The 26,934-nt window shown below is 38.8% G+C and overlaps 1 protein-coding gene across 7 annotated transcripts in view; it reads left to right on the plus strand.

The window, feature by feature from the left end:
- BPTF (bromodomain PHD finger transcription factor) overlaps positions 1 to 26,934 on the plus strand; it is a 110,083-nt gene that overhangs the window by 47,142 nt on the left and 36,007 nt on the right. For 3 of the 7 annotated variants that reach the window (XM_042455898.1, XM_042455899.1, XM_042455902.1), the window contains exons 11-19: positions 2,570 to 2,705; positions 5,817 to 6,071; positions 6,579 to 8,931; positions 11,915 to 12,039; positions 14,275 to 14,403; positions 14,507 to 14,657; positions 21,984 to 22,107; positions 23,749 to 24,001; positions 25,500 to 25,661. In XM_042455898.1, the coding sequence (XP_042311832.1) occupies positions 2,570 to 2,705; positions 5,817 to 6,071; positions 6,579 to 8,931; positions 11,915 to 12,039; positions 14,275 to 14,403; positions 14,507 to 14,657; positions 21,984 to 22,107; positions 23,749 to 24,001; positions 25,500 to 25,661 (3,688 nt within the window). The remainder of the gene's footprint in view (positions 1 to 2,569; positions 2,706 to 5,816; positions 6,072 to 6,578; positions 8,932 to 11,914; positions 12,040 to 14,274; positions 14,404 to 14,506; positions 14,658 to 21,983; positions 22,108 to 23,748; positions 24,002 to 25,499; positions 25,662 to 26,934) is intronic. The other 4 variants (XM_042455903.1, XM_042455904.1, XM_042455900.1 and 1 more) reach the window with 3 other exon arrangements.

Genomic DNA, 26,934 nt, shown 5'->3' on the forward strand with positions numbered 1-26,934 from the left:
TGCTTCGGGTCTCTTTGGAGGTATGCTATTTAAATGACACATGGGTCTTAAGAGTCCGGAGGTCACGCCAAAGTCACACTCCATTCCTAAGCACTGGAGTGCAGCTTTGATGCAGCTTCCAGATTCTTAGGGTGCATGCATCATTTAAACAGCATACCTCCAAAGAGACCCGAAGCAGCTTTATTTTGGCAGTCTGTAACAGGCCTATGGCTTAGACAATTCTGACTTTAGTGCTCAGTTGTTTATCTTTAGGATCTTTTCTAGTTGTTTCATAGCTGACCTTCCCAGTCCTAGTTTTCTGATTCCTTGACTGCAGTCTCTCTACTGACCAGTATTTGATCCAAGGTATGGGAATCTTGGACTATTTCAATTTCCTCATTATCTAGGTTGAATTTACTTGTTCAGCATGCCTTTGCACTTTTTTCTTTTCTTTAATTTCTCTGATATTTTCTGCTAATAATATGGTGTCATTTGCATATCTTAGATTGTTGATGTTCTGTCCTCCTATCTTCATTTCTCCTCCTTCTGAGTCTAGGCCTGTTCTTCATGTGATATTTTATGCATACAAATTGAACAAATAGGGTGACTGAATGCAGCCTTGCCTGGCCCATTTTCCAGTTGGGAACCATTCTGTTTCTCCATGTTCTGTTCTAACAGTAGCCTCTTGTCCTAAGTACAGATTCCTTATCAGGACTATCCAATATAGTGACATTCCCATGTCTTTTGAGACCAATCCATAGCTTTCCATGATACATACGGTCAAAGGCTGATGTTGGTGCTCTAGTCCCACATTTTGTTTCATTTTGGGTTGCCTCATCATAAGGTTTTCTTGGTTAGAAGGTCTCACATGAAGGTTCACCTTTGCCTCCTTTCATGCACTACTAACATTTGTTAGCTATGGTGCCACTGCTGTCGTCTCTATAAGATCAGATCAGTGTCACCCATCACTGCTGCTGATGCCCAGAAGTTGTTTGTCCCTGTTACTTGCTACTGTTGCATATTAGGCTAGGTCGTCCAGTTTCTCCCCCTTTCTGTTCCCCCTCAAGCTCATTCCATTCCTCTGTGTTCAACCCTCCTCAAGCTGCCCCTCTCAGATCATCCTCTTCTTCCTTTTCCTTTCAAATCTTCACCCTCCCAATAGCCCCTCTCAAGCTATTCAAGTCCCTTCTTAGTCATCCTTCCTTAAGGCATTTCAGATCTACCCTTCTCATGTTCACTCTTTAAGTGCATCCTGTGGGGGTGCACTTGGCTATTTTGGGGCAAAATACTTATTTCTAGCTATGGTGGGAAATTGAGTTAGAATGAAGAATTACCGTTGTCTCAGAAACTTGTGTTTGATACATGTCACTTATTCAATGAAAGTATTAAATCTTTTTGTGTTTCAGTTCTTAAGCTGGCCTTATGCACATCTGTCTTGCACACTGTCCAAGTATATTTATAGCTGGAGTTTTGGTTCATGTTACGACTTTAATAGAGAAGGCAATGGCTCAGACCCAGACATCATTCCAGAGTCCAGACGATGGTTTGAGTTGATCATCATTTAAGGCCTTAATGTTGTTTGAGCTTTCAAATACACAATGGAAAAGCTATTGTTTAGATCAGTTTTCCTCAACCCATGTCCTCCAGATATGATACAGAATGACTACAAATCCCACAATCTCTCACCAGCCTTGCTGGTTGAAGATTATAATGACTGTGGTTCAACACATAAGGATGATACTAGTTAAGACACTTAGTACTGGTGGTTATTCCCACCTGAACCAGGGCATCATTAATTTAGTTTCATCTCAATTATACAGTAGCCCTGGGTGATGAGCAATGTTGTTAACTAGGTAAGTTAATTTAGGTGTGCCATCAAATGTTTCCCATTGCTTGATATGATATCTGAATTGAGCCAATGGGTTCACTACTCTTTTATTAATTACTTGATTTCTAGATTTTCTAATTTACCAGTCAGATTTTCTGTGCTGAAGAAATCAGAAAGGAACTTGCTTTTGTACACTTGCAAATGTAGATTCAGTGTGGTTGTAGTGGTTAGGTTAAAGTTCTCGCTGGATCATGTATCTGACCAGGCAAACTTGGACCAGTGGCTCTCTCAGCCTGGTGTACCTCACAGAACTGTGATAAAGATGAAGGAGGGGGGAGGCATGTTTATTGTTCATGTTCATTCCATTCATTGAAAGAAAGATAGTGTGTGTATATAAAATAAATAGTTAAAGAGTCACCTGTGAGTGGTGGAATTCAAGGAACATGTTCAAAACATCTTGGAGATTTCAAAGAGTGTGGAAATAATCTTAGTAACATATCAGTCCTGTTCTTACTGGTTTTTCTCCTTCATTTCCTCTGTTTAGAGTTGTTCTCGTTTTGAGTACATAGCTGAGTTTGGCAGTAGCAGTTATTCCAGTGGTCATTCCTTATTCCAGTGGTCATGCCTGTTTATCATTTGAATTAGATCTTAAGGGTTAGAGAGTGTCTTGAAGTATTTGTTTAAAGGCTATCCTTTATTTGTGGAAGGTACTGTACCTTTGGATAAGCTTTATAACTGAATGTATTTTAAAACACTTAACAGGTTTGGAAACAAAAAGGAGAAGAATATAGAGTAACAGGATATGGTGGCTGGATATGGATTAGTAAAACACATGTCCATAGATTTGTGTCCAGATTACCTGGAAATACTAATGTCAGTTATCGAAAGTTGCTACCAGGTGAGTATATTAAGTCTTTGTCTTTAAAAAGAATGAATTATGAGTTCATATAGCTGCGTCAAAACCAAGGCTTTTCTATGCTATGTGTTTCCAAGCGATTTGTACTAATGACATTTTCTGCTTTTAATAAGCGATTTAGGAAGCTCCAGAAAGTTGCTGTACTGTAAATATTGGATTAAGCAGTCAGAAAAAATATAAAAATTGCTTTCATGTGGATTTCTGAAAGATTTAAATGCTTTAGTTTTTATAAATGACTCTAAATTTAATTTAAAGAACAAAGAGGAATTCACTCTGAATTTAGTACTTCATTCAACATCATGAACTAAAATGAGATAGAAAAATCTGCTCCAGTTAAATTAGAGGGACCCTCTGAAACTGTGGGGGTAGAGGTGGCAACTGAACACTGCAGCATGAGGCCAGAATTTCCCCCTTTTCCTCCACGGGAACCTTCACTGGATCAGCATCCTTTCCACAAATGGAAGGAGTGTTTCAATAATAATAATTATAATTATAATAAATTTATTTAATACCTCCTTTCCAAAAAGATCAAAACTGTTTACAAAATTACATAAAAACATATAAAATACATAAACGATTTACATAAGCAAATAAATAAAATACCTAAACAAAACCTTAATACAGTGGGCCCTTGTTATTCACTGAGGTTTGGTTCCAGGATCCCTCATGGATAACAAAATCCTTGCATGCTCAAGTCCCATTAAATATAATGGCATAGCAAAATAGTGTCCCTTATATAAAATAGAAAATCGAGGTTTGCTATCAGGAATTTTTACTTTGTAAAAATATTTTCAAACCGTGGATGCTTAAATCTGTGGATAAGGAGAGCTGACTTTATATACAACTAAAATTACATCCCTCATCCCTTAACTAAAATACAATCATCGTTAAACATTAAACACTAAGAATAAAAACGGATGAAACGGATTTTCAAGACCCATTTCAAACCGGCTTTCGGGCGGGCTATGGAGTTGAGACTGCCATGGTCGCCTTAGTCGATGATCTCCGTCTGGGCATGGACAGGGGTAGCGTGTCCCTGTTACTGCTTTTGGACATCTCAGCGGCCTTCAATACCATTGACCATGGTATCCTTCTGGAATGCCTGAGGGAGTTAGGTATCGGGGGCACTGCGCTTCAGTGGTTCTGTTCCTACCTCTCGGATAGATTCCAGATGGTGCAGCTGGGGGACTGTTGCTCCGACAGGAGAGCCCTTACATCTGGTGTCCCTCAGGGAGCGATTTTGTCCCCCACGCTATTTAACATTTACATGAAGCCGCTGGGAGAGATCATCTGGAGACACAGGGCACGGTGTTATCAGTATGCTGATGACACCCAAATATGTTTCTCTGTGTCTCCGACTGATGCAGTGACTAGGGATGGCATCTCTCCTCTAAATGCCTGTCTGGAGTCAGTAATGGGCTGGATGAGGGAAAACAGACTCAGCCTGAATCCAGAGAAAACGGAAGTACTCGTGATAGGTTCTCCTGGCCCGAGGAAGGAAATTTTTCCACCTGTCCTAAATGGGGTCACGCTCCCCGTGAAGGACTCAGTTTGCAGTCTGGGGGTGCTTCTGGACTTGTCGCTCCACCTAATATCTCAGGTGGATGCGACGGTCAGGAGCACTTGTTATCAGCTTCGGCTGATACACCAGCTGCGACCCTACCTGAGCCGGGGGGACCATGAAACGGTGGTACATGCCCTGATAACCTCTCAGTTGGATTTCTGTAATGCGCTCTACATGGGGCAACCCTTGTACCAAACCCGGAAGCTTCAATTAGTACAGAATATGGCAGCAAGGTTGGTTACTGGATGCTCCAGGTCCAGCCATATAACACCAGTTTTGCAAGATCTACATTGGCTGCCTGTTCACTTCTGGGCACAATACAAGGTGTTGGTTATTGCCTATAAAGCCCTAAATGGCTTGGGCCCAGGGTACTTGGAGGACCGCCTTTCCCCATACAGTCCGCCTTGCACTCTCAGATCGGGCGGAAAACATTTATTAAGGGTTCCTAAAGCAAGACATACTTCATCTCGGAGGGCATTTTCCATCTCAGCCCCACAGCTTTGGAACTCCCTGCCCGACGAGCTCCGCGTTGTCACCTCCCTAGATGTATTCAAGAGGAATTTGAAGACCTTCCTATTTCGCCAGGCTTTTCCCCATGTGCCTTAATGTTATCTTTTATCTCCCCTTGATGATGTATACTGTTCAATCCAGCTATTTGTTATGGTTTTAATGTTTTGTAAGATAATTGGTTTTAGATGCTGTATAGTTTTTAATTGCTAAGGGTGGTTGGTTTGCACATTGTTGGGGATATATGTTGTTTATAATTGTTTTTTGTTGTAATTAATTTTTTGTTGGAAACCGCTATGATCTACACAGGAATAGCAGTATATAAATAAAATTTTATTATTTATTATTATTAAAAATTTAAATGAAAAAAAAACAGGGGTCCTTTCCTCCTTCTTGCCTCCTTACAGTCTCTTCTGCCTGCAAGGTTTTTAAAGCAGAGCAGAAGGGCCGGGCCGGTGGATGGTAAGTGCTGGTCTCTAGGAGCCTTCAGGCCTCAGCTTCCCATGCCTCTTTCCATCTCTTCTGCCTGCAAGGTTTCCATTCATGCCACATGGAATATGTTTTGGCTCAACTCAGAGTGCTGAAGGTTTTATCTTGCATTCCCTCTTACTAATGCATAACTAACTGCCTGGTTTCACTGGTTATCTGGTTAGTACCTGTGACAATCAGGTGGATTGAATTGTCATTGTAATTATTACTGGAAAAATGAACAGTACAAATTCTGTTTATGGAATTGGCATTTCAGATTTAAGGAAACAGGATTCTCAAATCACTGTGATACCTTTTCACATAGCAATCTTACATTCTAGCATTTTGGAAAGGCATGTCCACTTTGAATTTCAATAACAGTGATTATATTTCAGAGTTGCGAGTCTGAGCTGAATAAAATATTATGTTTAAGGGTGAAAAATAATGTCTGAACACTCTTGGTACATTACTTTCCTTAATGTATGACAACCTTAGAGTTTTATACTGACAGAAAGTTTTAAAATCCTGTAAATAAATGCATGTTTTCTTATTAGCAAAGGATGATACTGCTGACATCGCTGAAAAACAGTGTGAACTGGATAAAAGGAAAAATCCAGCAAAAATAAAAGCAGAGCATGGTTCTTTGAAAAATAGAATAAAAAACTTCCGTGAGCCACACAAAAAGGACCAAAAAGAAACAGAAAATTCTGAGGCCACAAAGAAATGTCGCACTAAGCAGGAACTTGAATCGAATGAAGAAAAAGCAGAAATTAACAAACATTTGGAAAAATCAGATCATGCAAAAGAAGGTAATAAACATTTTATCCATTTTGTTGGGTGGGTTTTAGCCTTTTATTAAATTAATGCTGCAGAATCTGTGTACAATGTAAAATGTGTATAGTAGGAAATTTACCCAGTGTTAACCAAGGTTGATAATAATGATTTTGATTTTGGTAGACTCAGCAGCATTCTGTGATTCAGCATGTGGAGTTGTGTTGCCTAGCAAACATCTTAATTTATAGTGTTGTCATAAGTCTGAAAACAGTCCGAAAGATAAAAATTTCTGGTTGAATATAGATATAAGGCACTTTTAAGTTCTGTTGTCCCACATGACCCTATATAAGTCACCTGGTTCCACATAGTTATGTGTTCATATTGCATTCCATCAAGTGGGAATGATTTACAAAACATGAGTCTTTTTAGTGAAGTAGTACGATGTTCATACATGAGAGAGATATTAATCAGCCACAATTTAGTTATGTAAATATTACTGTATGTACCAAAATGTCTTATTGATTTAAAATTATTGTTCACAGGGGAAAAAGAAGTTGGTGAAAATGATAAAAGCATCAAGGAAGAACCTATGGAGGTAGATGAAGTGAAAATGGATACCTCCACAAAATGTGAAGAAAGCCCAATCAGTGCAGATTTAATCAATGTTAGTGAGGGTTTTCACTTAAGGACATGTTACAAAAGGAAAGTTAAAACTTCAAAACTAGATGGACTGCTTGAAAGAAGAGTAAAACAGTTTACACTGGAGGAAAAGCAACGACTAGAAAGAATGAAACTTAAAACTAATGCTAACTCTTCAGGTTGTAAATCTCCACAGAGGAGTGTGGATGAGCAAGGGAAAGCTATGGTAGGGGAAGAAAAACAAATAGATGTTGATAATTCAGGTATAAATCAAACTGAAGATTCTGTCAAAGAACACTTGTCACCTAACAATCTGCACTTTACCAAAACCATTGGAGCTGTCCAGTCTTTGCCTTGCTTGAACAAACTTTTAGAGAGAGAAGCAAATGAAACCTCAGTTCAGTGCCCAGATACTCAAAGACTGCTAGCAAAGGATACTAATGAAAGTGTTTGTGAAGCAATGGATACAGATAAAATTCAAGTACAGAGCAATGAGAGAGACAGTGACAATTCTGTAACCATTGATGCTAAACCAATAGAAAACAAAGAAACAAGTAAGAGTGACATCTTGAAGGACAGCGCAAAATGCTCAGAGCAAACAGATACCTTCATATCTCAGTGTGATAACATTGTTCAGCCAACTGAAAGTAGCTGTGAAGGAGCCACTTCATATTTGAGCAAGAAAAAACATGAAACAGTAACAGTTGAAAAAAAGGAATGTGATTCTGTAGAAACATGTAGTTTAAAAGATGGCCCTGGAGTGACATCCACACAATCAAATAATGTAAAAGAGGGTCCTGTGAAAAACAGTGAAGATGCATCTGAACCCAAAATTGCAGTAAATCCAAAACAGACTCTTGGAGGCCTAAAATCACTACACACTGAGCTCATTTCTGAAAAGGCATTTGAAGCTCAAATTCCTGACATGAAAGAAGAAAATATTATGGGTGAAATACTGAAGTCTAAAATCGCTGAAACAAATGGTGAAAAGCAAGACCAAGAGAAATGTATACCACCAGGTTCCATAAACAAATGCCTTGATCACATTAAAAGTATTGCAGACAAAAATAATAATAAAAATGGAGAAGTGGATACCCAAACAGAGAAAGATAAGCCAACATCATTTCAGATTAATGGAAAAGATCCTGATCTTAAAGTATTATCCAATGAAGAATGTTTAAAAAGAGAGACACTTGCACAAACAGAAAGCAGTGTTGACTCTAAAGTCAATAATATTAATAAAAGTAATCCTTTAAGTAAATCATTTTCATCCAATGAACCTGTGAAACCATTAATGAATGGTGATATTGCTGTCGAAGACACACATGCGAGAGAAAATTTGGACAGTGAGTTGTTACAGAGTTCTGTGGATGTAGATGGTGATTCTAAACCAAATAACACCTCTCAAGATAATACATCTGAGTCTGCTCAATGTACTGGAAGGAAGCAGTGTTCTGAAAGATCTAGTTCTCTTGACACATCAGTCCCAGCCCTCCGTTCCTGTAATGAAAACAGTATATATAGGGAAATGGAATGTATGGAAGTTGAATCAAATTCCATTAACAAACCTGCCCTGTCTCCTGTAACTTCATGTGAGGAATCCAGCCTGAGTAATGACTTTGCAGATCAGAATGGATTGCAAACAAATGACAAAATTGAAAACATCAATGGTGAAACCTCAGTAAAAGCTGTTGTTACAGAAGTGACCACCACATCAACTATTTCTACTGAATCCAAAACTATTTATAAAGTATCAGAGTTGTCAGGCATCAAAGATAATAAAGAGCATGTGGTGTCATCTGAAAACTGTTCTGTGTCTACTGTAACTACCACTACCACTACCACTGTAACAGCACTTACCACTCCTAGTACAGATACCCATACTGATGTCATTTCTATAAAGGAACAGAGTAAAACTGTGGTGACAACAACAGTGACTGATTCCTTGACTACTCCAGGAAGAATGTTGGTGACATCTATGACAGTCAGCAAGGAATACTCTACAAGGGACAAAGTGAAGCTAATGAAATTTTCAAGACCTAAAAAGACCCGTTCCGGAACAGCATTGCCCTCTTACAGGAAGTTTGTCACTAAAAGCAGTAAAAAGAGCATATTTGTTTTGCCCAATGATGACTTAAAGAAACTGGCAAGAAGAGGAGGGATCAGAGAGGTTCCATGTTTCAATTACACTGCTAAGCCTGCTTTGGATATTTGGCCATACCCATCCCCTAGACCGACTTTTGGTATCACTTGGAGGTACAATATTAACAACCCTTTAAATAACTAAAGTGGCAGAGGATTATATTGAATGAATTGGAGGGGGGGGGGGGGTTATAACCTAATCTGAAAACTTGACACTTCAATAGTCACTGCTTTTAAATCTCAACCCCACTTTGGCTGCTACCACAATGCAGAATTAATGCAGTTTGACACCAGTTTAATACCATGGTTCCATCCTATGGAATCCTGGGGTTTGTAGTTTGTGGTGACACCAGAGTTCTCTGAGGGCCTGTATACATGAACCAGAAGGCCTGTGCACCCCCCAGCTTCACATCCTCCTGTACAGATGATGCAGGCCATTAGCCTCAGGACAGGATCAGCCTGTCCAGATGCTGGTCTGACAGTTCCGGAATGATCCTGGCCCAAAGGAACCATAACCCAGGGCATATAGGCACAATTTTTGGCGCTGAGTGGCAAGAGCCAAAACACAGCACAGCACACCCCGTACCTTCCTCTAGTTGTGTCTGCTCAGAAGAATCCCACCACAGCCTGTGACATCAAACACCTGGGTGTAGCCAGGCACCCTATTTCCACCCTTTTTGACCATGACAAGGGTCTTCTGAGCAGACATAATGGTGGACGCAGATATGGGATGCATGACGGTAGCGAGAACATGGCACAGCAGAAGGTGGGCATATAAACCCCTGCTCATCATTGTGCCAGCTTGGTGATTGACCTAGGGCAGAACCCAAGGCAGGATACCACGGGCTTGGCCCATGCGATCCGCTCATCTGTTTAGGCCCTGGCAGAGAAGGCAAGTATCTCAAAACTATTAATCCCAGAATTCCATAGCATTGAGCTGTGGCAGTTAAAGCAGTGTCAAACTGCCTTAATTACAGTGGGCACTGCCCTTACAGGAGAAATCCATTCTGGATCCCCCTGCGTAAGGGAAATTCCTCATATTCTCGCACCCCATTGAAAACATTGTTGTGCGGCTTCAGCGTAAGCTTAAGGCTGCATATTAGTGCACCCGCATATGGTGCAGGCGCACTGTAGTAGCATAAGTTTTGTCTCCCCTGGTGTTTAAGCTATATTTGTTTAATGAGAGCTTACTTTTTATGGGTGGGTTCAATTAGACAGGTTTTCCAGTTCTCATACACTGGATTTATTTTAACATCAATGTACATTAGTAGTACTGGGCAGAGGGAGGACACTTTTCCTGCAGTCTGTGCACATCAGGGTATCTGCAGTATTGTAAGTCTCAAATGTCCTGAATGAATGTCCCTTATGACACCAGAGTCTGGTGTACAAAAGTACCTGAGCCTGTGTGGTCTATTTTGATTACACTGACACTTAAAATGAATGCAGCACAAATCATTTGAAAACTATAAAAGCAGATTATGGTTTAGGGTTATTGCCATGACTTCTAGAGGCTTTATATAGGTTTGCCTTGATGTATGTTTGAAAATGGGTTTTTATTTGGCAAACGTTATTATGTCTGTGCTAACCCATGTCCTAGGCTGCTTTGAGGGTGGAAAGGGATGGCCAATCACAACAATAATTCTCTCCCCTTGAATAAGAAAGGGGAAACTTCCCCTTTAGAAGACACCTGCTTGAGGAGTCCTGAGGGAAAGTGGATTTTTCTTTCTGCCACCCTATTTTTGGCAAGATTATGTTTGGTACTAGCCACTTGTTTAAGGAGGAAAAAGTTGGAAGAGACCCTCCATTGCCAAGGGCCCTGGAGGCAAGAGATCCTTGTTGAGAGCGGTGTTTTTGGTCCCCATCAAAAGAACTTGATTGCTCTTATCCAAGTGAGTTTATATATTGCTCCCTTTGCTTGCAGATTACACAGTGGGTGAGGTGGTGCCTGCATGTGGGATGTTGGGAACTCCAGATACTCGGTGAAAAAGCTTTCAGAATGAGTGCTCATGGTGTTATAACAATATACAGCATGCCCGTACCATATGTGGGCTTGTCATCCGCGGATTTGAGGTTATGCTGATGGCAAGCCCTAACATGGTGAATGGGGCATGTGCTAGCGGCACACACAGCATTGCGTGCCACGGGGACGCACCCCATTCAAATGAATGGAGCTTCATCATGCACAGGATTTGCCTTACGCGAGAGGGTCTGTAAAAGATCCCCCGCGTAAGGCAAGAGCGGACTGTACCACTGACCAGTTTGGAAGTGCCCAGTATTAGAAACTTCAGAGCTTTTCAGTTTGTTAGGAGGAGGTTGTTGTTCTTGTTATTTTGGGAGAACCTTGCTTTCTTGTACCATTTCTTCTGTTGGCTTTGGTTCTTTTATCAGAACAGAGTCCTATCTGTAACTGAAGTACCTGTTTGTCTGGTTGCAGGTTGATATCCAGTCCAGGTATAAATTACAGTACTTATAGTTACCTTATGTGGATATAAGGGTACATGCTTTGGGTTCTGACTGTTGAATTTAAACTAATAAGATTCAATATATAACAGTACAGGTATAGATAATATACATTATTTATGTATGCAGTGGGTTCTCCACATTCACTGGTGTTAGGTGTTTCTGCCACCCTATTTTTGACAAGGACCCTGTGAAAGTGGAAAAAACACATATAACAAAAACATTTTTTTTTACCTGAGGGAACACCTCACCAAGACTCTCTAGGTCCTCCAGCACAACTCTGGTCAACATCTGCCAGAGGTTAACCACAGAGTTGTGCTGGTGGACCTACAAATGCTTAGAGAAGCATTCTCTCTAGGAATCTGTAAACCCTCTAGCATAACTTCTGGAGGATATTGACCATGCTGGAGAAACTAGAGATTCTTAGAGAGAACATATTAATCAAATCCATGAATAATTCAATCCACAAAAGTCAAAGCTGCAATTGTGGAGGGCCAACTGTATATGATTATACACTCTGCCTAGAAATGGGAGTGAGATTAAAAAAATATTTACACTATTTGTAAGACATGTGGCATTTATATTATGTACTGTATGGAAGTATGCAATAAATGATTTCCTTTATGAATTTCCCCAGATTTCGACTTCAAACAGTGAAATCCTTGGCAGGGGTTAGCCTTATGTTGAGATTACTCTGGGCATGTCTGAAGTGGGATGACATGGCTGCTAAAGCCCCACCTGGTGGAGGAACTACACGCACAGGTAGTGTTTTAAAGGAACACTCAGTTTCATTAATTTTCAGATATATTAGTGGTGCTTAAATATTATTTGAAAACATGTAATATGCTGTGTAACATGAATCATTTGAAACAAAAAAGATTTATATTTTTAAGACTGTTTGTATCATGAATGGATCCATGTAAATATGGATAAAGCTGATTTTAGATTCATTTCAGTCTGGCTTCCCTCCACAGTTTGACGCTACATCATGTTTATCCTACTAAACAGCCTTTGCTGGCAGAGTAATTGCCATGTGTGTACTGAGCAGAACATTCTGATTAGGGAGGGTAATACCAGGGGGATCCAGCTTTAGGGAACTTCATTTCTTATGCTAGCTTTCCTTTAAAAATGTGGATATAGTGGGCCTTTCCCATCCACTGGGATGCAGTTCTGGTACCCCTTGCAGATGTATAAAAGAAAAGAAAAGACTCTTAAGCTCTATATTACTCAGTGGCAATGATGTGTGTGTGGATACATTACCATTGAATAGTATGGGTTGTGGCAATCCGCAGGTAGTCAGATCTACAGATCACCAGCACATTGATAAGGAGGATCTAATTTATTTACCTGCTTTTGTTAATAGGTTCAGTGCAGGTACAGGGGTTCACCTAGTGTAGTGATTTTTATAGAGGCTGCTTATGAAAGTTGTTGAAATGTCAGCTGATCTAGAATTCAATTGTAAGACTATTAATTAGAATGTGTAGTGATAAAACACATCACAACCATGATTGCTGCTCATTTGTTTCCAGACAAAACTGAAAAGTGCATATTTTTTACCAAATCCATTTATTTGTCCCAACTACAATAAATTCATTGATTTAGGGCCCGAACAGGCAGGCCAAAATAAAGCTGCTTTGGGTTACTTTGGAGCTATGCTGTTTAAATGACACACGCATCTTAAGAGGCCAGAAGCTGTGCCAAAGGTGTGTTGAGTTACAAGTTCCCATTGTTTTAATGGACCCATTTCACTTGAGACTAAGAACTGGATTTAGGACAATGTATTCTGGGTCACGGTATGGTCTGTTCTTAAAGGCATCTGCATGGTAGTAAGATTATCATTGATCCTTGAGTGCTGCATTTTCTGAGAATGAGGTACATAACTGTCAGGGAATGAGTCTTTGCAATGGTGGCAACAATGCTGTAGAATTTCTCCCTCTTCCCTGTTCTCCTGGCACGAGATTGGATATTATGTTGGCCTCAACTCAAAACATTCTTGTTTCCCCCTGTTTTAATGGTTTATAGATTGGTGTTTGGCTTCTCTGAAACAACATAGACTGTTTCAATATTGCTGTTAGCAATGTTGCTGCATTATAGCAATAACATGTACATTTCTATACAGCTTATCAATGAACTCAGCACTCTGTAAGCAGTTTGCAGTCTGTAAGCTAATTGCCTCTAAAAAGCTGGGTTTTCATTTTACTGACCTACGAAAGGATGGAAGGTTGAGTGAACCTTAGAACCCCTGGGAATGAACTTAGAACCTTGTGGCTGCTGTTCCGCCACCAGGGCTCTTTGGTGCATGAACTCTCATATATAAAGTGGGCTAAAATATTGAAATAAATGCACCACATATTTGGGGAAAGTTGGTTGTTCTTAGCCACCATCAAAGAACAACCATCTTTATCTTTAGGTTTTTTTAGCTTTTAGACATATATTTTTTTCGTGCATCTCCTTATATGTACCACTAGATATGTTTTTCTTTGTGACATTTGAAGTGGGAAACTCTTTTAAGTACTCCCTGCAGATTAACGTTGCAAGACAAAATTGAATTGTGGATTGTAATTGTGGTCAGTCCACCTGCATGTCCCAAGAAGCCTATATCTCCAGGTGGGTCCTCAGATACAGGGTGTCCTGGGAAGGCTGGTTTGGAATATCACATGTCATGTGGCACAAGCAGTTCTCCAAGCCAGCCTTCCCAGAACACCCTGGCATTGAGGATTCAGGGAGAGACCAGGCATGAAAGAAACCAGCTGCTTGGACCCAGCAGCCTTTCTGTCCCAATGGCACAGTGAAAGTTTTTCTCTCCTGTGCTGCTGCTGCACCTACAGCCATGTACCTGGAACTGCTGCCTACAGTGGCATATTATACCAGCATTCCAGCCTTTAGTATAGTTTAAAATCTTCCCTTTTTTTAACCAACACATCAGTATTTGACCACTATTTGTGGCAAAGAACTTACCTAATTAATCTGTTGCCTTTTTGAAATAATTTTTTATAGAAACATCGGAAACAGAAATTACAACAACTGAAATTATCAAGCGAAGAGATGTTGGGCCATATGGCATTCGATCTGAATACTGTATACGAAAAATTATTTGTCCTATTGGTGTTCCAGAGGCTCCAAAAGGTAAATGGGTATATACGTTCCCATACTTCTTTAAAAAGTGGTGTGTTTTGATTTGAGCCCTTACTGAAATTAAAGCTTCGTATTTATGTAATCTCTTGTTCAGAAACTCCTACACCGCAAAGGAAAGGTCTTCGATCAAGTGCATTGAGGCCTAAAAGGCCAGAAACGCCAAAGCAAACAGGTCCTGTTATAATTGAAACCTGGGTGGCCGAAGAGGAATTGGAGCTATGGGAGATAAAAGCATTTTCTGAAAGGTAAACTGACAGAATGAAGTTCTTTGAGTTACTTGTGTCATACCTAGATGTGTTAATATTACTTCACCTTTGCAGTATTAGATCTCGTCTAAAACATGTTTTCAGCTCAAAAATAACATTGAACTATACATGCAGTCTGATAAGTAGAAAGTGAACAAAGCTGTTTTACAGCATTAAATAGATGTTCCTTCCATTGACATTCTCTCCTGTCAGTTAATATGGGAAAAAATACTAGAGGCATGAAGCCAAATATTTGGTTATCTTATTCCAACCACTATAGCGGTGACTATTGAAGTTGAGATGCCAGAATGTTAACTTTGCAGTCTCTTTTTTGTTCCCAAAATCCTACTATGGCCCGTTCCGCACAGGCATAAAGTACGCGCTCTGCATGTACTAGGGTTAGAAAGGGGTGTCACTTCCTGATGCCCCTAACTCTAATACGCGCGGAGCGCACACAAAATGGCAGTGCCCATTCCACATAGGTGCCACCATCTTGACGTAGCGGACGCATTGCATCCGCACATTGTGCGGCACATATGGCGCCGCAAGTGCACCATTGGCGCCTTGCAACGTCATAATTGCGCCGCAAAGAGAAGCGCCATTTTGGCGCTTCTTATTTGCAGCGCGGAGGACCCGCACAGTTTGGACACTGGGGCTCCTCCACGCTGCAAATGGTGGCGGCGGCAGACTGCTCGTTTTGGGCGGTCTGTAAAGCGCCTATCTCTGACATTTTTACTCTAGCTGTACTGGTTCCCTTTGTTATCTCTGTATTGATTTTTCCTCAATCCTTTCTTTTTGATCCATCTTTTCTCTAACCACCCACTTACTCTATACTTGTTCAAGAGTCTTCACTCATCCCTACACACTGATTTCTCTGCTCTTTTTGTCCCGACAAGAAACTCTTAGTTTCTTTACATCCTATTTCTTGTCTCCATCTGCTTTTGATTCTCATCCCACCACTTTATGTATCATTTATTAATTGGTTTACTCCTTGAGTTCATTCCTTATACACCATTCATCTGAGCATCTGAACTAAAAAATTCAGGAATTTAGGCACAGTTTACCAATGATGTGAAAGACTGGTTCATATAATATTAGACACACTGCTTGGTAATTATTGTGTGATAACTAGTATTAATTTTTTAAATTAAAGTTTATTGAATTAATAAAACAAACATACATACATACATACTTATCAGTACACAATAAAACAAGTACACATTTGAGCATACAAACATATTCAGTAGATCATACCTTCATATTCCTTCCGTACACCTTCCTTAGAGAATATTTCTCCTCACTTACTAAGAACTTCTTATCTTCCCTAAATCTCTAGCTTCTTTAATAATCTTTTCCTATTCCACTATATTCTAACTTCCTTTTCCACATTCCTTCTCATTCTATCTCACTTTATCTGAATTCCTTACTAACATCCATTCTTCTTTCTTCATACTATCTACTATCATTCATAAAACTTCCTTCTCCTTTGTACACTGTTTGTGTAAAACTTAAAGTAGTAGTAACTTTCTATCTCCACTATAGATAGCTTTGGTAACTTCACTCAATCAATTACACATTCATTGAACAACAAAAAATTGACAAGGCTATATGATCTTAAACTGTATCATTGAAGCCTAAAGAGTTATACTCTACTTTTAGCGAGAGCTATAATATTCCCAATTGATATTACAATCCATAATATTCCCATATACACTTATATTATTTACAGTTTGTTCATTCAGTATTTCTTCTATATATTAAAGTTCCAAGTTTTCTTAAGATATTCCGTTTCCATGTTAGTTCCACGTCACATGACATCTCTCCTCTTAACACTGATGTTAATTTGTCCATCTCTATTGCCTCATAGAGTTTAATTAGCCAGTCTTTTTTGTCGGGCATTTTTCCATCTTTCCACTTCTGCGCCAGGGTTATTCTTGCTAAAGTAACCAAATAAAACAGGATCTTACCATATTTTTTCTCTATGACTTCATCAAACATATTCAGTAAGTACATTTCAGGTTTTTTCTGTAGGGGGGTTTCCAATATTTCTGACAGTGTGTCATTAACTATATCCCAATATCTCCCAATTTCTTTGCATGACCACCAACAGTGAAAGAAAGTGCCTGGGTCTTTTTTGCACTTCCAACATAAGTTACTACTGTTTTTGTATATCTTAGAAATTTTTTTCAGGGGTTAAATACCAGCAGTAATATACTTTATAACAGTTTTCTCTTATTCTTTGTGATACTGTATATTTTGTAGCATTACTCCAAGATTTTTCCCATTTAGCCAATTCTAAACTGTGACCAATGTTTTTTGCCCACTTTATCATCTCTTCTTTAACTATCTCAGACTCTAAACTTTCTTCCAACAAAATTTTGAAGATTTTCCCAATTAGCCCTTTTGATTCTGAGGTAATGATTTTAAATAACTCTGGTTCTTTATCTTTCTCCACAAACCCAAAATATTTTTTATCTAGTTGGGAATCTTTCAAAAATTTGCCTATGTGGAAACCAATTAATAATGTAGCCTTCTCTTGCCAATTCTTCCTGGGTTTTTAACTTCGCTTCCTTTCTATTACCTTTCAACAATACTTTGTAGGTGAGCCAGCCTTCATCTTGGATGGTTTCTCTTCTCTGTAGGGCTTTGTGCGGAGGTACCCAATCAGGCACTTTCGATACTAGTCGGTTTCTGTACTTCTTCCAAACATCTATTAGTGAGCTTCTAATATAATGGGTGTTGAAAATGTTGTTGATTTTCTCTTTTCAGTACATGAGATAGGTGTGCCACTCAAAACAAAGGCCTTCTCCCTCTATAGCCAACAAACCACTGTTTTTAAGAGTAATCCATTCTTTCAACCAGACAAAACAACAGGAGTCATAATATAATTCCAGGTTTGGTATCCCTAAACCACCTCTTTGTTTCAAATCTTGTAATATTTTTAATTGGGTTCTGGGTTTTTTCCCCTCCCAAATAAAAGAGGAGAGTTTTCTGTGCCAATTTTTAAAAGTTTTCTTTTTAATCGATATCGGGATCATTTGGAAGTGGAAAATTAGCTTGGGCAATGCGCTCATCTTAAATGCTGCTGTTCTACCAGAGAATGATAATTTCATTCTGCTCCATTTCCTCATGTACTTTTTAATTTGATCCCATGTAGTTTTGTAGTTCTTATCAAATAAATTCATATTTTTATTGGTCTGACTTATTCCCAGATATCTTACTGATTTTTGGACTTTTATTCCTGTTAAGCTGTGTATTTCTGATTCCTCTATTGGAGTAAGGATTTTAGTTAAGAATGCCGATTTTTCCTTATTAATTTTACATCCAATAATCTCCCCAAATTCTTCAGATTTCCTCATAACTAATTCCACACTACAATTAGGTTCATCTAATATGACGGCTAAGTCATCTGCATATGCTCTTATTTTAAAGTCATGTCTTTTAATTTTAAGGCCTTTAATTTCCTTATCAAATTTGATGTCTTTAATTAACAGTTCTATTACTAAATTAAAGAGTAAAGGGGAGAGAGGGCATCCCTGCCTTGTACCTCTTTCTATAGGGAAGGTTTGAGATCTCTGACCATTCACGCATACTTGAGCAATTTGCTTTTTGTAAATTTCCTTTATCCAAACCCCAAATTTGTCTCCTAAATTCATTCTGTCAATTATGTCGTGTATAACCCTCCAATTCACAGTATCAAAAGGCTTCTCAAGGTCGGCAAACAGTATTCCTAATTTCCTATCACTATGTTGTTGGTAAAACTCTAATGTGTTCAAAATTATCCTCAGATTGTCACCCATGTACCTCCTTGGGAGAAACCCCCTTTGATCTATGTCAATCCAATTTTGGATACAGTTCTTTAGTCTAAGGGCTAGTATACTAGCAAAAATTTTGTAATCTTGGTTGAGGAGGGAAATGGGCCTATAGTTTTTTGGGTCCAAAAGATCTTTACCCTCTTTGGGGATAACCACAATATAAGTTTCAGTCCACGTTTGAGGAATTCCTTCCTTTAGGATGGCATTCATGATATTCCTAAGAGGATGGATCAATTCATTCATGAAAATTTTGTAAAATTTGGCGGTGAAGCCGTCAGGGGCCTGGTGCCTTGCCTTCCTTACAACTTTTTATTGCTTGAATAATTTCCTCTATAGATATATCTCTATTTAGACTATTCATTTGATCTTCTGATGGTGTACATAGCTCAAATTTATCCAAATATTTCCCCATCTTCTTTTTCTCTATAGTCTGTGATTTATATAGCTTCTCATAAATGTCATGGAAGACTTCTCTTATGTTCTCATTCTGAAAAAGTTCCCCTTCTTTATTCTTGATCTCTGTTATTATGTTTCTATTCTTTTTCTCTCTCAACTTTACTGCTAATCATTTACCAACTTTGTTCGAATGTTCAAATGTAGTTTGTTTCGCCATTTTTAAGTTCTTCCCTATTTCTGATACATTTTCCAAGTCAATTTGTTTCCATAGTAACTTAATCTCTTCATTAATTCTCTTATTAGAGGGTTTTCTTTGTAATATTTTCTCTTTCCCTTCTAATTTTTCATATAAAGAGTTTTAATTTCTCTTGTTTTTCCTTTTTCATTTGTGAATTTACAGGGCTCCCCCGGGTTACGAAATTAATTCGTTCCGCGGCGCCATTCGTAACCCGAAAAGCATTCGCAAGCCGAAGCCCCATAGGCGCTAATAGCGAAAGCCGCGATTTGGTGCGAAAAAGCGCCGAAAAGCACCAAAAAATTTTTCGTAACCCGAAATAACCTTCGTAACCCGGAACAGTTTTTTTTAATGGATTTTTTTCGTAACCCGGAAATTTCGTAACGCGGCGCATTCGTATCCCGGGGTACCAGTGTAGTTGTATCAGATAGCCCCTCAAAACTGCTTTCCAGGCATCCCATACTATAGTGGTTTTTGTATCTCCTGTCATATTATCTTTAAAATATTGATTAATAGCCCTTTTTATGTTAAGAATAGTATCTTGGTCCTGTAGTAATTCCTCATTTACTCTCCAAGTGTATGATCTTGTCTTCTCTTTTAAGGTAAAGGAGATTTGGTTATGATCCGAGATCCTTCTTGGGTATGTTTTAGTATTAATTAAGTAAGTTGTCAATGGTTTGGAGAAAAATCCCATATCTATCCTTGAAAATGAGTGATGTCTTTCAGAATAGAATGTATATTCATTGTTATTTTTATAGATATATCGCCCCCCATCCATTAGTTCCAAATTTTGTATCATCTTAAAAAAGGATTTGGGAAGTTTTCCTTGTTTTTCCTCAATTGTTCTACCTGACCTTCTGTCCAACCTAGGTTCTATAACGCTGTTAAAATCACCCATTATAATAATATTTGTGTATTTGAGTATTTTAATTTTCTCATGGAGCTTATCATAGAATTCCCGTTTATTTATTTGAGATCCATATACTCCTATCACTAAGATTTTCCCTTTTTCCCATTCGATTTCAATCCCTACAAAATAGGCATCGTTACTATTGAAAAATTCCTTTGGTTTTAAATTCTCCCTGGCATAGATTACTACTCCTTTTTTTCCTCTTTTTAGTTGCAGATATAAATTCTTTACCTAATTTTAGATTTACAAGATATTTTTTATCTTTTGTTTTAATTCGTGTCTCTTGTAGGCAAATCAGGCTATAATTTTATTTAGTCAACAGATTAAACACTTTCTTTCGTTTAATTGGGGAGTTCATGCCTTTTACGTTCCAAGTTGTTATATGCATTTCGATATATTACTTTTAGGTTTAGTCCCAGAGGAGTATATTAAAGAAAATTAAAATTAAAATACAACACCACCAATCAAATCTGAATAGATTCCCTAAATATATACTTACTTATTATTATTACTATTACAATAGTCAGAATTCTGGGTCCTCCCTTTTGTCAGTGCTTAAATCAAAGTCTTCTCCTGTCAGTCCTTCTCCTGATTGTAATTCTTCTTCTGCTGCATCTCCTCTACCATCCCCATCTTCTTCGTCTACATCGTCCTCTCCATCTATCTTTCTGCTGTCCTCGATTTCTTTTCCATACTTTTCCAAAAGTCTTGTGCTTTCTCCACTGTATTCAAGTTAAATTGTTTTTGTTTCCATATGAGTGACAATCCTTTCTTCTTCGTGGTCTCTTTCTTGTCCTTGAATAACCAGTCTTGTTCTAAAATTCTTTTGCAACATCTCATCCTTAATCCTTTTCCTCACCCAGTAAATCACGATGTCTCTCGGGAGCCCCTTCTCTTTAGCCACCCTGGAGTTCAGTCTGTACATCCTATCTATTTCACAGTTGAATTGTTGAGGTGGCTTATCCAAGTATTTAGCTAAGATAGGGATTAAGAATAAATAAAGGTCCTCATTAGATTGTTCTGGAACTTCCCTCAGCTTCAAACAAGATTCTCTCTGTTTTATCTGCATTTTCAGTGATGCTTCTTGTTCTTCTTGTTGAATGGACGATATCTCCTCCACCCTTCTTTCTAATTTTTTTGAAGCCCCTTCTAATTTCTCAATTTTATCTGCAATCTTCCCCATGTCCCTATTGATCTTGTCTAGATCCTTTCTTATTAATTTGGCTTCAGATTTCAGTTCCTGAGTCATCACTTCTCTTGAGTGTCTTATTTCTTGTTGGAGTTCCTGTTGCGATTTCTTTATCGCCTCCATTATTTGGGTAAATCGTTCATTTCCTTTAGAGCCGGCATCTGCTGATAGTCGCCTCTGATTTATAGCTTTTGCCGACTGTTTCTTAGTGTCACTGGTATTCCCTCTGTCCTTGCTCACGTGGTTTTCTATTAACCTTTATTAAAGGAGGATTGAGCCAGCCAGCTATTCAAATCTCCTGAATTATATTGTTTCTGTTGGTATCAGATGCTAGTTGAACTGGTCTATGATTTATAAGTATTATTCTGAACACCGATTCCAACTATACTGCTTAATTGTCTGTATTAGGAGGTTTGTTCTGGATTCTAAATTCCGAGTTTTGGCCAGCAGATGTTCTCTTTAGTTTAATGACTCTTCTATTTTCAGTTCTTTTTAAGTAAGGGCTTGAAATACTATATTAACAGAGATCAGGCTTAGATATTATAATTTGACCCCTAAGTCTCCACTAGATGTCCTCCTGGGTTTAGAATTCAATAACTAAATATCCAATGAATCTACATAAACAATATTCTGCCTTATCAGCTACAGCTGTATTTTTATAATTGTCAAGGTTTACCCTCACTATTCACAGGTGTTGTCCCTGTATCAGCAGTGTTGTTAGTGTTTTCTTGATGTCCTTGGATATAAACTAGTATTAATTTTTGATTCATCTCTTTGGCAGAGTGGAGAAGGAAAAGGCACAAGCAGTTGAGCAACAGGCTAAGGTTAGTGAACAGAAGAAGGCTGAGGAATTCAAGGCCCAAATGGAGGCTCAACTAAAACAACAGCGATTGGCTGCCCAGCAGGTGGGATAGCCTCTTCGTAGTCCCGCCTGATGAAGTTTGCATTGTGTGCATTTGTCCCTCCTAAATTAAACATGGAAGTGTCTCTTACATATTTTTCCTTATCATTTTCATGTGAGTAAAAACTTGTCCATGCATCCCTACTGGACTAAATTTTGCTATTTCTTACGTATGGATGTTCCCAATTGGATTGTGTGGAATTAGACTTCTTTCCTTCAACACGATGTTGTAGTGGAAATCCCCATGTAAGATGATTGAGTACAGGTTACAGTGATTCGTAATTTGCCCAGTTTTAAGGAAATAATTTTGAGCATCCTGATATGTATAGAATTAAAGATGCTTCCATGTTGGAATGGAAAGTAATTTATTTCATATGCTTATATAGACACAGACAAAAGAATTAATTTAGTCATTTTCATACATGCATGCAGACACATCATTTCTGTTTGTCCACTAAAGAATGGTGTTAATTTTTTTAGAGTTCTTTGAAGTTGACTTCTCTTTCTGCATGGTGTTCATTCAACATTTAGATCTTTCTTTCTTGGCATAGTGCTCGGGCAGCTTGCAAAGCATTTGTAAAACAATGCATCAAATGAAATAAAGAATAACAGCAGAAGCAAGTGCATTTTTAAAGGAATGTTAACTTTAAGATGTCCTCCAAAATAATAAACATCTCAATGCCTGCTTTAAATTTCCTGTTGATAGATCTGAGATGACACTGTAATGCCATTATATTTCCAGTAAAAGATTCTGTTCACCATCCTCTATCTGTGTATCCTTTTTTCATACCAAATCATTGGTTTCTTGCACAGTACAACAAAATAGCAATGCAACTGCGTTGAAGATTTAAGCTGTCAAAATCTCTTATTATTGGGAATGAATGGCTATAGGTATATTAAAAAGCAATGCTTACTTACAGAAGAAATTTTAAATATTTAATATTTGGATGTTTCAAACTAGTCAGCATTGTTTAGAGTGTTTAAACTGAGGTTCTGTGTAGTGGATCTCGGTGTAGTGAATAGGTCTGTGAAGGGCAGGAAATTTGGCTGATTGGCTCCACGTCTGCATTATTATTTACCTGCCTCTCCCCATGGATCGAGGCCGGGAACAAGAAGCCCTTCCTTTTGCAAAGCAGTGACAATGGGGGCTAGTCTGAGCCTCACCCTTTATCTTGATATTCTAAGACAGGTCAGTATTATCATCTGCGGATTAAACATTTGGACTGAGCTATGAGGGCTTTTCCAGTTGGCCACCTAATAGGTTCATATCAGTGGAGAGCTTTCAAGTGGATGCATCCTGTTTTGCAGCTCACCCTCTTGGCTGCTGCAATATGTCAGCTATGATCTATGCAAAGATTCAGCACATACTAGCTTGTTTCTTATTAAGATTTGCTCCTTTGGAGCTTTCAAATTGCTGTGTCTAATGGCAATTTAGAGAGAGAGAGAGAGAGAGAGAGAGCTATTTAGTTTTATGAGCTGTGAGATGTTCAGTGTAATCCTCTCCATGTTTACTCCAAAGTAGGTTTAGGGGTCTGTGCAAGATTGCAGCTTTAATCTGTCACCATGTGATGAGAGATCTGATACTATTGAATGGCGTAATGATGGCTTTTCTTTGTTGTACTGTACTATGATTTTTAATTTTTAGAAGCGATTGGAACAACAGAAGCAGTTACCTGCAGTGTGCGGTGTCACTACAGCTACAGCAACAAGCAGTGCTGCATCCCCAGTCTCCACTCCTCAGAAAGTTGTTGTAGGTCCCTTACCACGCCCTGTACCCAGTGGAGCAAAAGTAGTACTTGCTACTAAAATGGGATCTCCAGCCACAGTAACATTCCAGCAGAACAAGAATTTTCACCAGACCTTTGCTACCTGGGTTAAGCAGGGCCAGTCTTCAACAGGTAAATGATTTTATTAGTAAAATGATTTCTTAAAAATCTTCCCATCTGGTGTTAATCATGTCAAATGTTTAGTTTTAGTACTGGAGCCAGTTCATGTGCCTTGTAGCAGTGCTCTATGAGAGTAAAAGGAGCCATTGCTAAACTTGCTGAGTGTGGCACAGAATTTTTAGGCACCTCTGTTACAAGAGGCAGCTGAAGAATGTCCTTTGCCATTGCACAGATTTTTGAGGAACAACATCCACTTGTAGAATATCCCTTCATTATGAGAGACTTCATATTTGTGCTTTCTGGCCACAAACTTCACACTATTAGAAGTTGTTTTCCTTGAGTTATATGAATTGTGGTTATACAAATTGCCTTTCTGAATAAGGGCACAGCCCCACTAACAAAGGAGGCAAGGGTAAGGAAATCTGTCTATCCCAGTGTTTTGGATCCTCCAAGGAACAGCCAAATTTGCTGGGAGTCTTAATCAGTGGCAGCTGGTGACAAATAGGATTTTTTTCCCCACAAGTTGAGGAACTTTATATACTATCTCTAACATAGAGCTTCCACTTAAGTGTTCTGGTTAATAATATACATTGGGAATGGTAATGTGTGCTAATAGCACAAAATAGGAATGGAAACTTCACACAGTGATCTGAATATTCCATTCCATGGTCCACCCCACCCTGCCCCTGTGTTCTCTTTTTCCCAACATTCAGTTACTGTTTCCGTTAAATATTTAGTATTCTCAGGCTACACTGGGAGGTTCTTCCATTCAGGACCCCATCCCATCCTGATAATTTTGTTGTCTCTCTACCATCTGTGGGAAGGTGGGAAGATTTCATCCTCTTGCACTGATGCTGCTACTTTGGCTGTGTAAAGACTGGTACTCAGAACACAGTTCTAATTGTAATCCAACTGGACTTTCAAGAAAAGTAGCCGTGTAGAATGCTCCTTTCTCCAGCCATTTCAGTTCCATTCTTTCTGTTTAAGTTAGTGGCTGTTAGTGGTAATGAATTGACAACACAGTTTCATTTTTGTCTGTCTTAAAAATTGGATGAACTGTGATGCTTTTAGAGGAACTGGAAGATTATTAAAAAGTATTTCTTTTTAACTGCTATCTCCTCCGTCCCCAAAAAAGTTTGACATATGGAGGAAGATCTGACAATATCCAAAATGTTGTAGCTACACCGTACATTTTAAATATATAACTGTTACAGGGAGAAGCAATATGGTGTGGTGGTTTTTGTGTCTGACTAGGACTCAGAGATCAGCGTTCAGATCTCCACTCATCCATGGAAACCCAGTGGATGATGTTGGGCAAGTCACTCTCTCTCAGCTTCAGAACAAATTATTCCAAGAAAGCCCCATGATAGGGTCGCCATAAGTCAGAAATGTCTTGAAGGCACACAATGAAGTGTTGAAAAAGAGAAATAAGTCTTGCTCAAGGGTTTTTTTTTTTTAATAATAATTATTTGATAATCTCAGAAACTGACCACCATTTTGGTTTTGTTAGCCACAAGCACAGCTGTTACACCAGCAACAACCATTTCCAGCAGTGGTCAAACTTTCCAGATTGCAAGCAGTCCAGTAACTATGGCAGGCAAAGTGATCACAAAGCTGCCTCTGCCTGCCAACAGCAAGATTGTTGCTGTTAATGTACCAGCCACTCAAGGAGGTAGGAAAATGTCATGAAAACAATGGATGTTCCTTTGTTTGGATATTTTGCTACTAAAATAATTTGGATATTTTAAAACTGGAAGATGTTCTTCAATTATTTATCTATTTATTTGCAGTAGAAATTCATTATTATGTAAAATTTCAGATTTTTGTTATCCCTTTGATGTCCCCATAACTATACATGCAATTGTACTTTGAAGTCTATTGTATAAAAGCTACCTTGCACTCTTAACAGAAAAGCTACAAAAGCCTTTTTGGGAATTTTGGGAATCAACCATATTAATGTTGGTCAGCAGTTGAGCTCACATGCTTTCAATTGTATTTATCCTCTTTTGTACTCTTCTTCAGAAGAGGTCTGACTTCTCAGGGCAGTTCACCTGTAACCTCTAGGTCAGGGGTAGGCAACCTTTTTGAGCCGCGGGCCGGGTTGGTGTCCCCCAGACAACGGGGGGAGCCAATAAATAAATACCTGTAATATAGGACAACATTTTCAAATGTAGGACATGTTTTTTAAAATGGAGGACATGCCAAAAAAATTGATTTTTTTAAAAATGTTAATATAAATGCATGTTTCTTGGGCATGATCAAAATGGAGGACATTTGGGCATTATTCCTAGACAGATGGCAGAAATGTACTTCCCTTTCTGGCCAACCCCCCCGCCCCATTCCAAACAGCACATTTGAGCATTGAACATGGCTTTACTAAAGATGGCCTCTTGCATTTTTCAGAGGCTTATTGCATAACCAAACTCTTTGGGTTTCACACTGAACATGGGTTCACATGGCTATGCATATTGAACATGTCAAGGTGGTTTCACAGTTCTTGCACAAAGTGTACTTCTCAGAAGTGTGTACTTGGTCAAGGGACTGTGGTTTTTCTTCAATGCGCATGAGTTTGTAAAAATCACAGCAATTTACATTGGCCTTGCCTCAGAGGCTTGCTGATATCAATATCACCATTAAAGAACCAAAAACACACAAAAAAGGCACTTTGGAAAGTCACACTCTCTTGGCTTCAGAAACAATGCGTGCATGCCTCTCAAGCTGACTCTCATCATCATCATCATCACCACACTATCACTGTCAAAACAAGGGAGACTTGTTAGCATTAAAAGCACCCAAAACACACTTTAGAAGGTGACACTCTCTGGGCTTAAGAAACAGTGTGTGCATGCCTCTCAAGCTGACTCTCATCATCATCATCATCACCACACTATCACTGTCAAAACAAGGGAGACTTGTTAGCATTAAAAGCACCCAAAACACACTTT

Source organism: Sceloporus undulatus, chromosome 2 (genome assembly GCF_019175285.1).
Source record: "Sceloporus undulatus isolate JIND9_A2432 ecotype Alabama chromosome 2, SceUnd_v1.1, whole genome shotgun sequence".
Classification (NCBI taxonomy): domain Eukaryota; kingdom Metazoa; phylum Chordata; class Lepidosauria; order Squamata; family Phrynosomatidae; genus Sceloporus; species Sceloporus undulatus.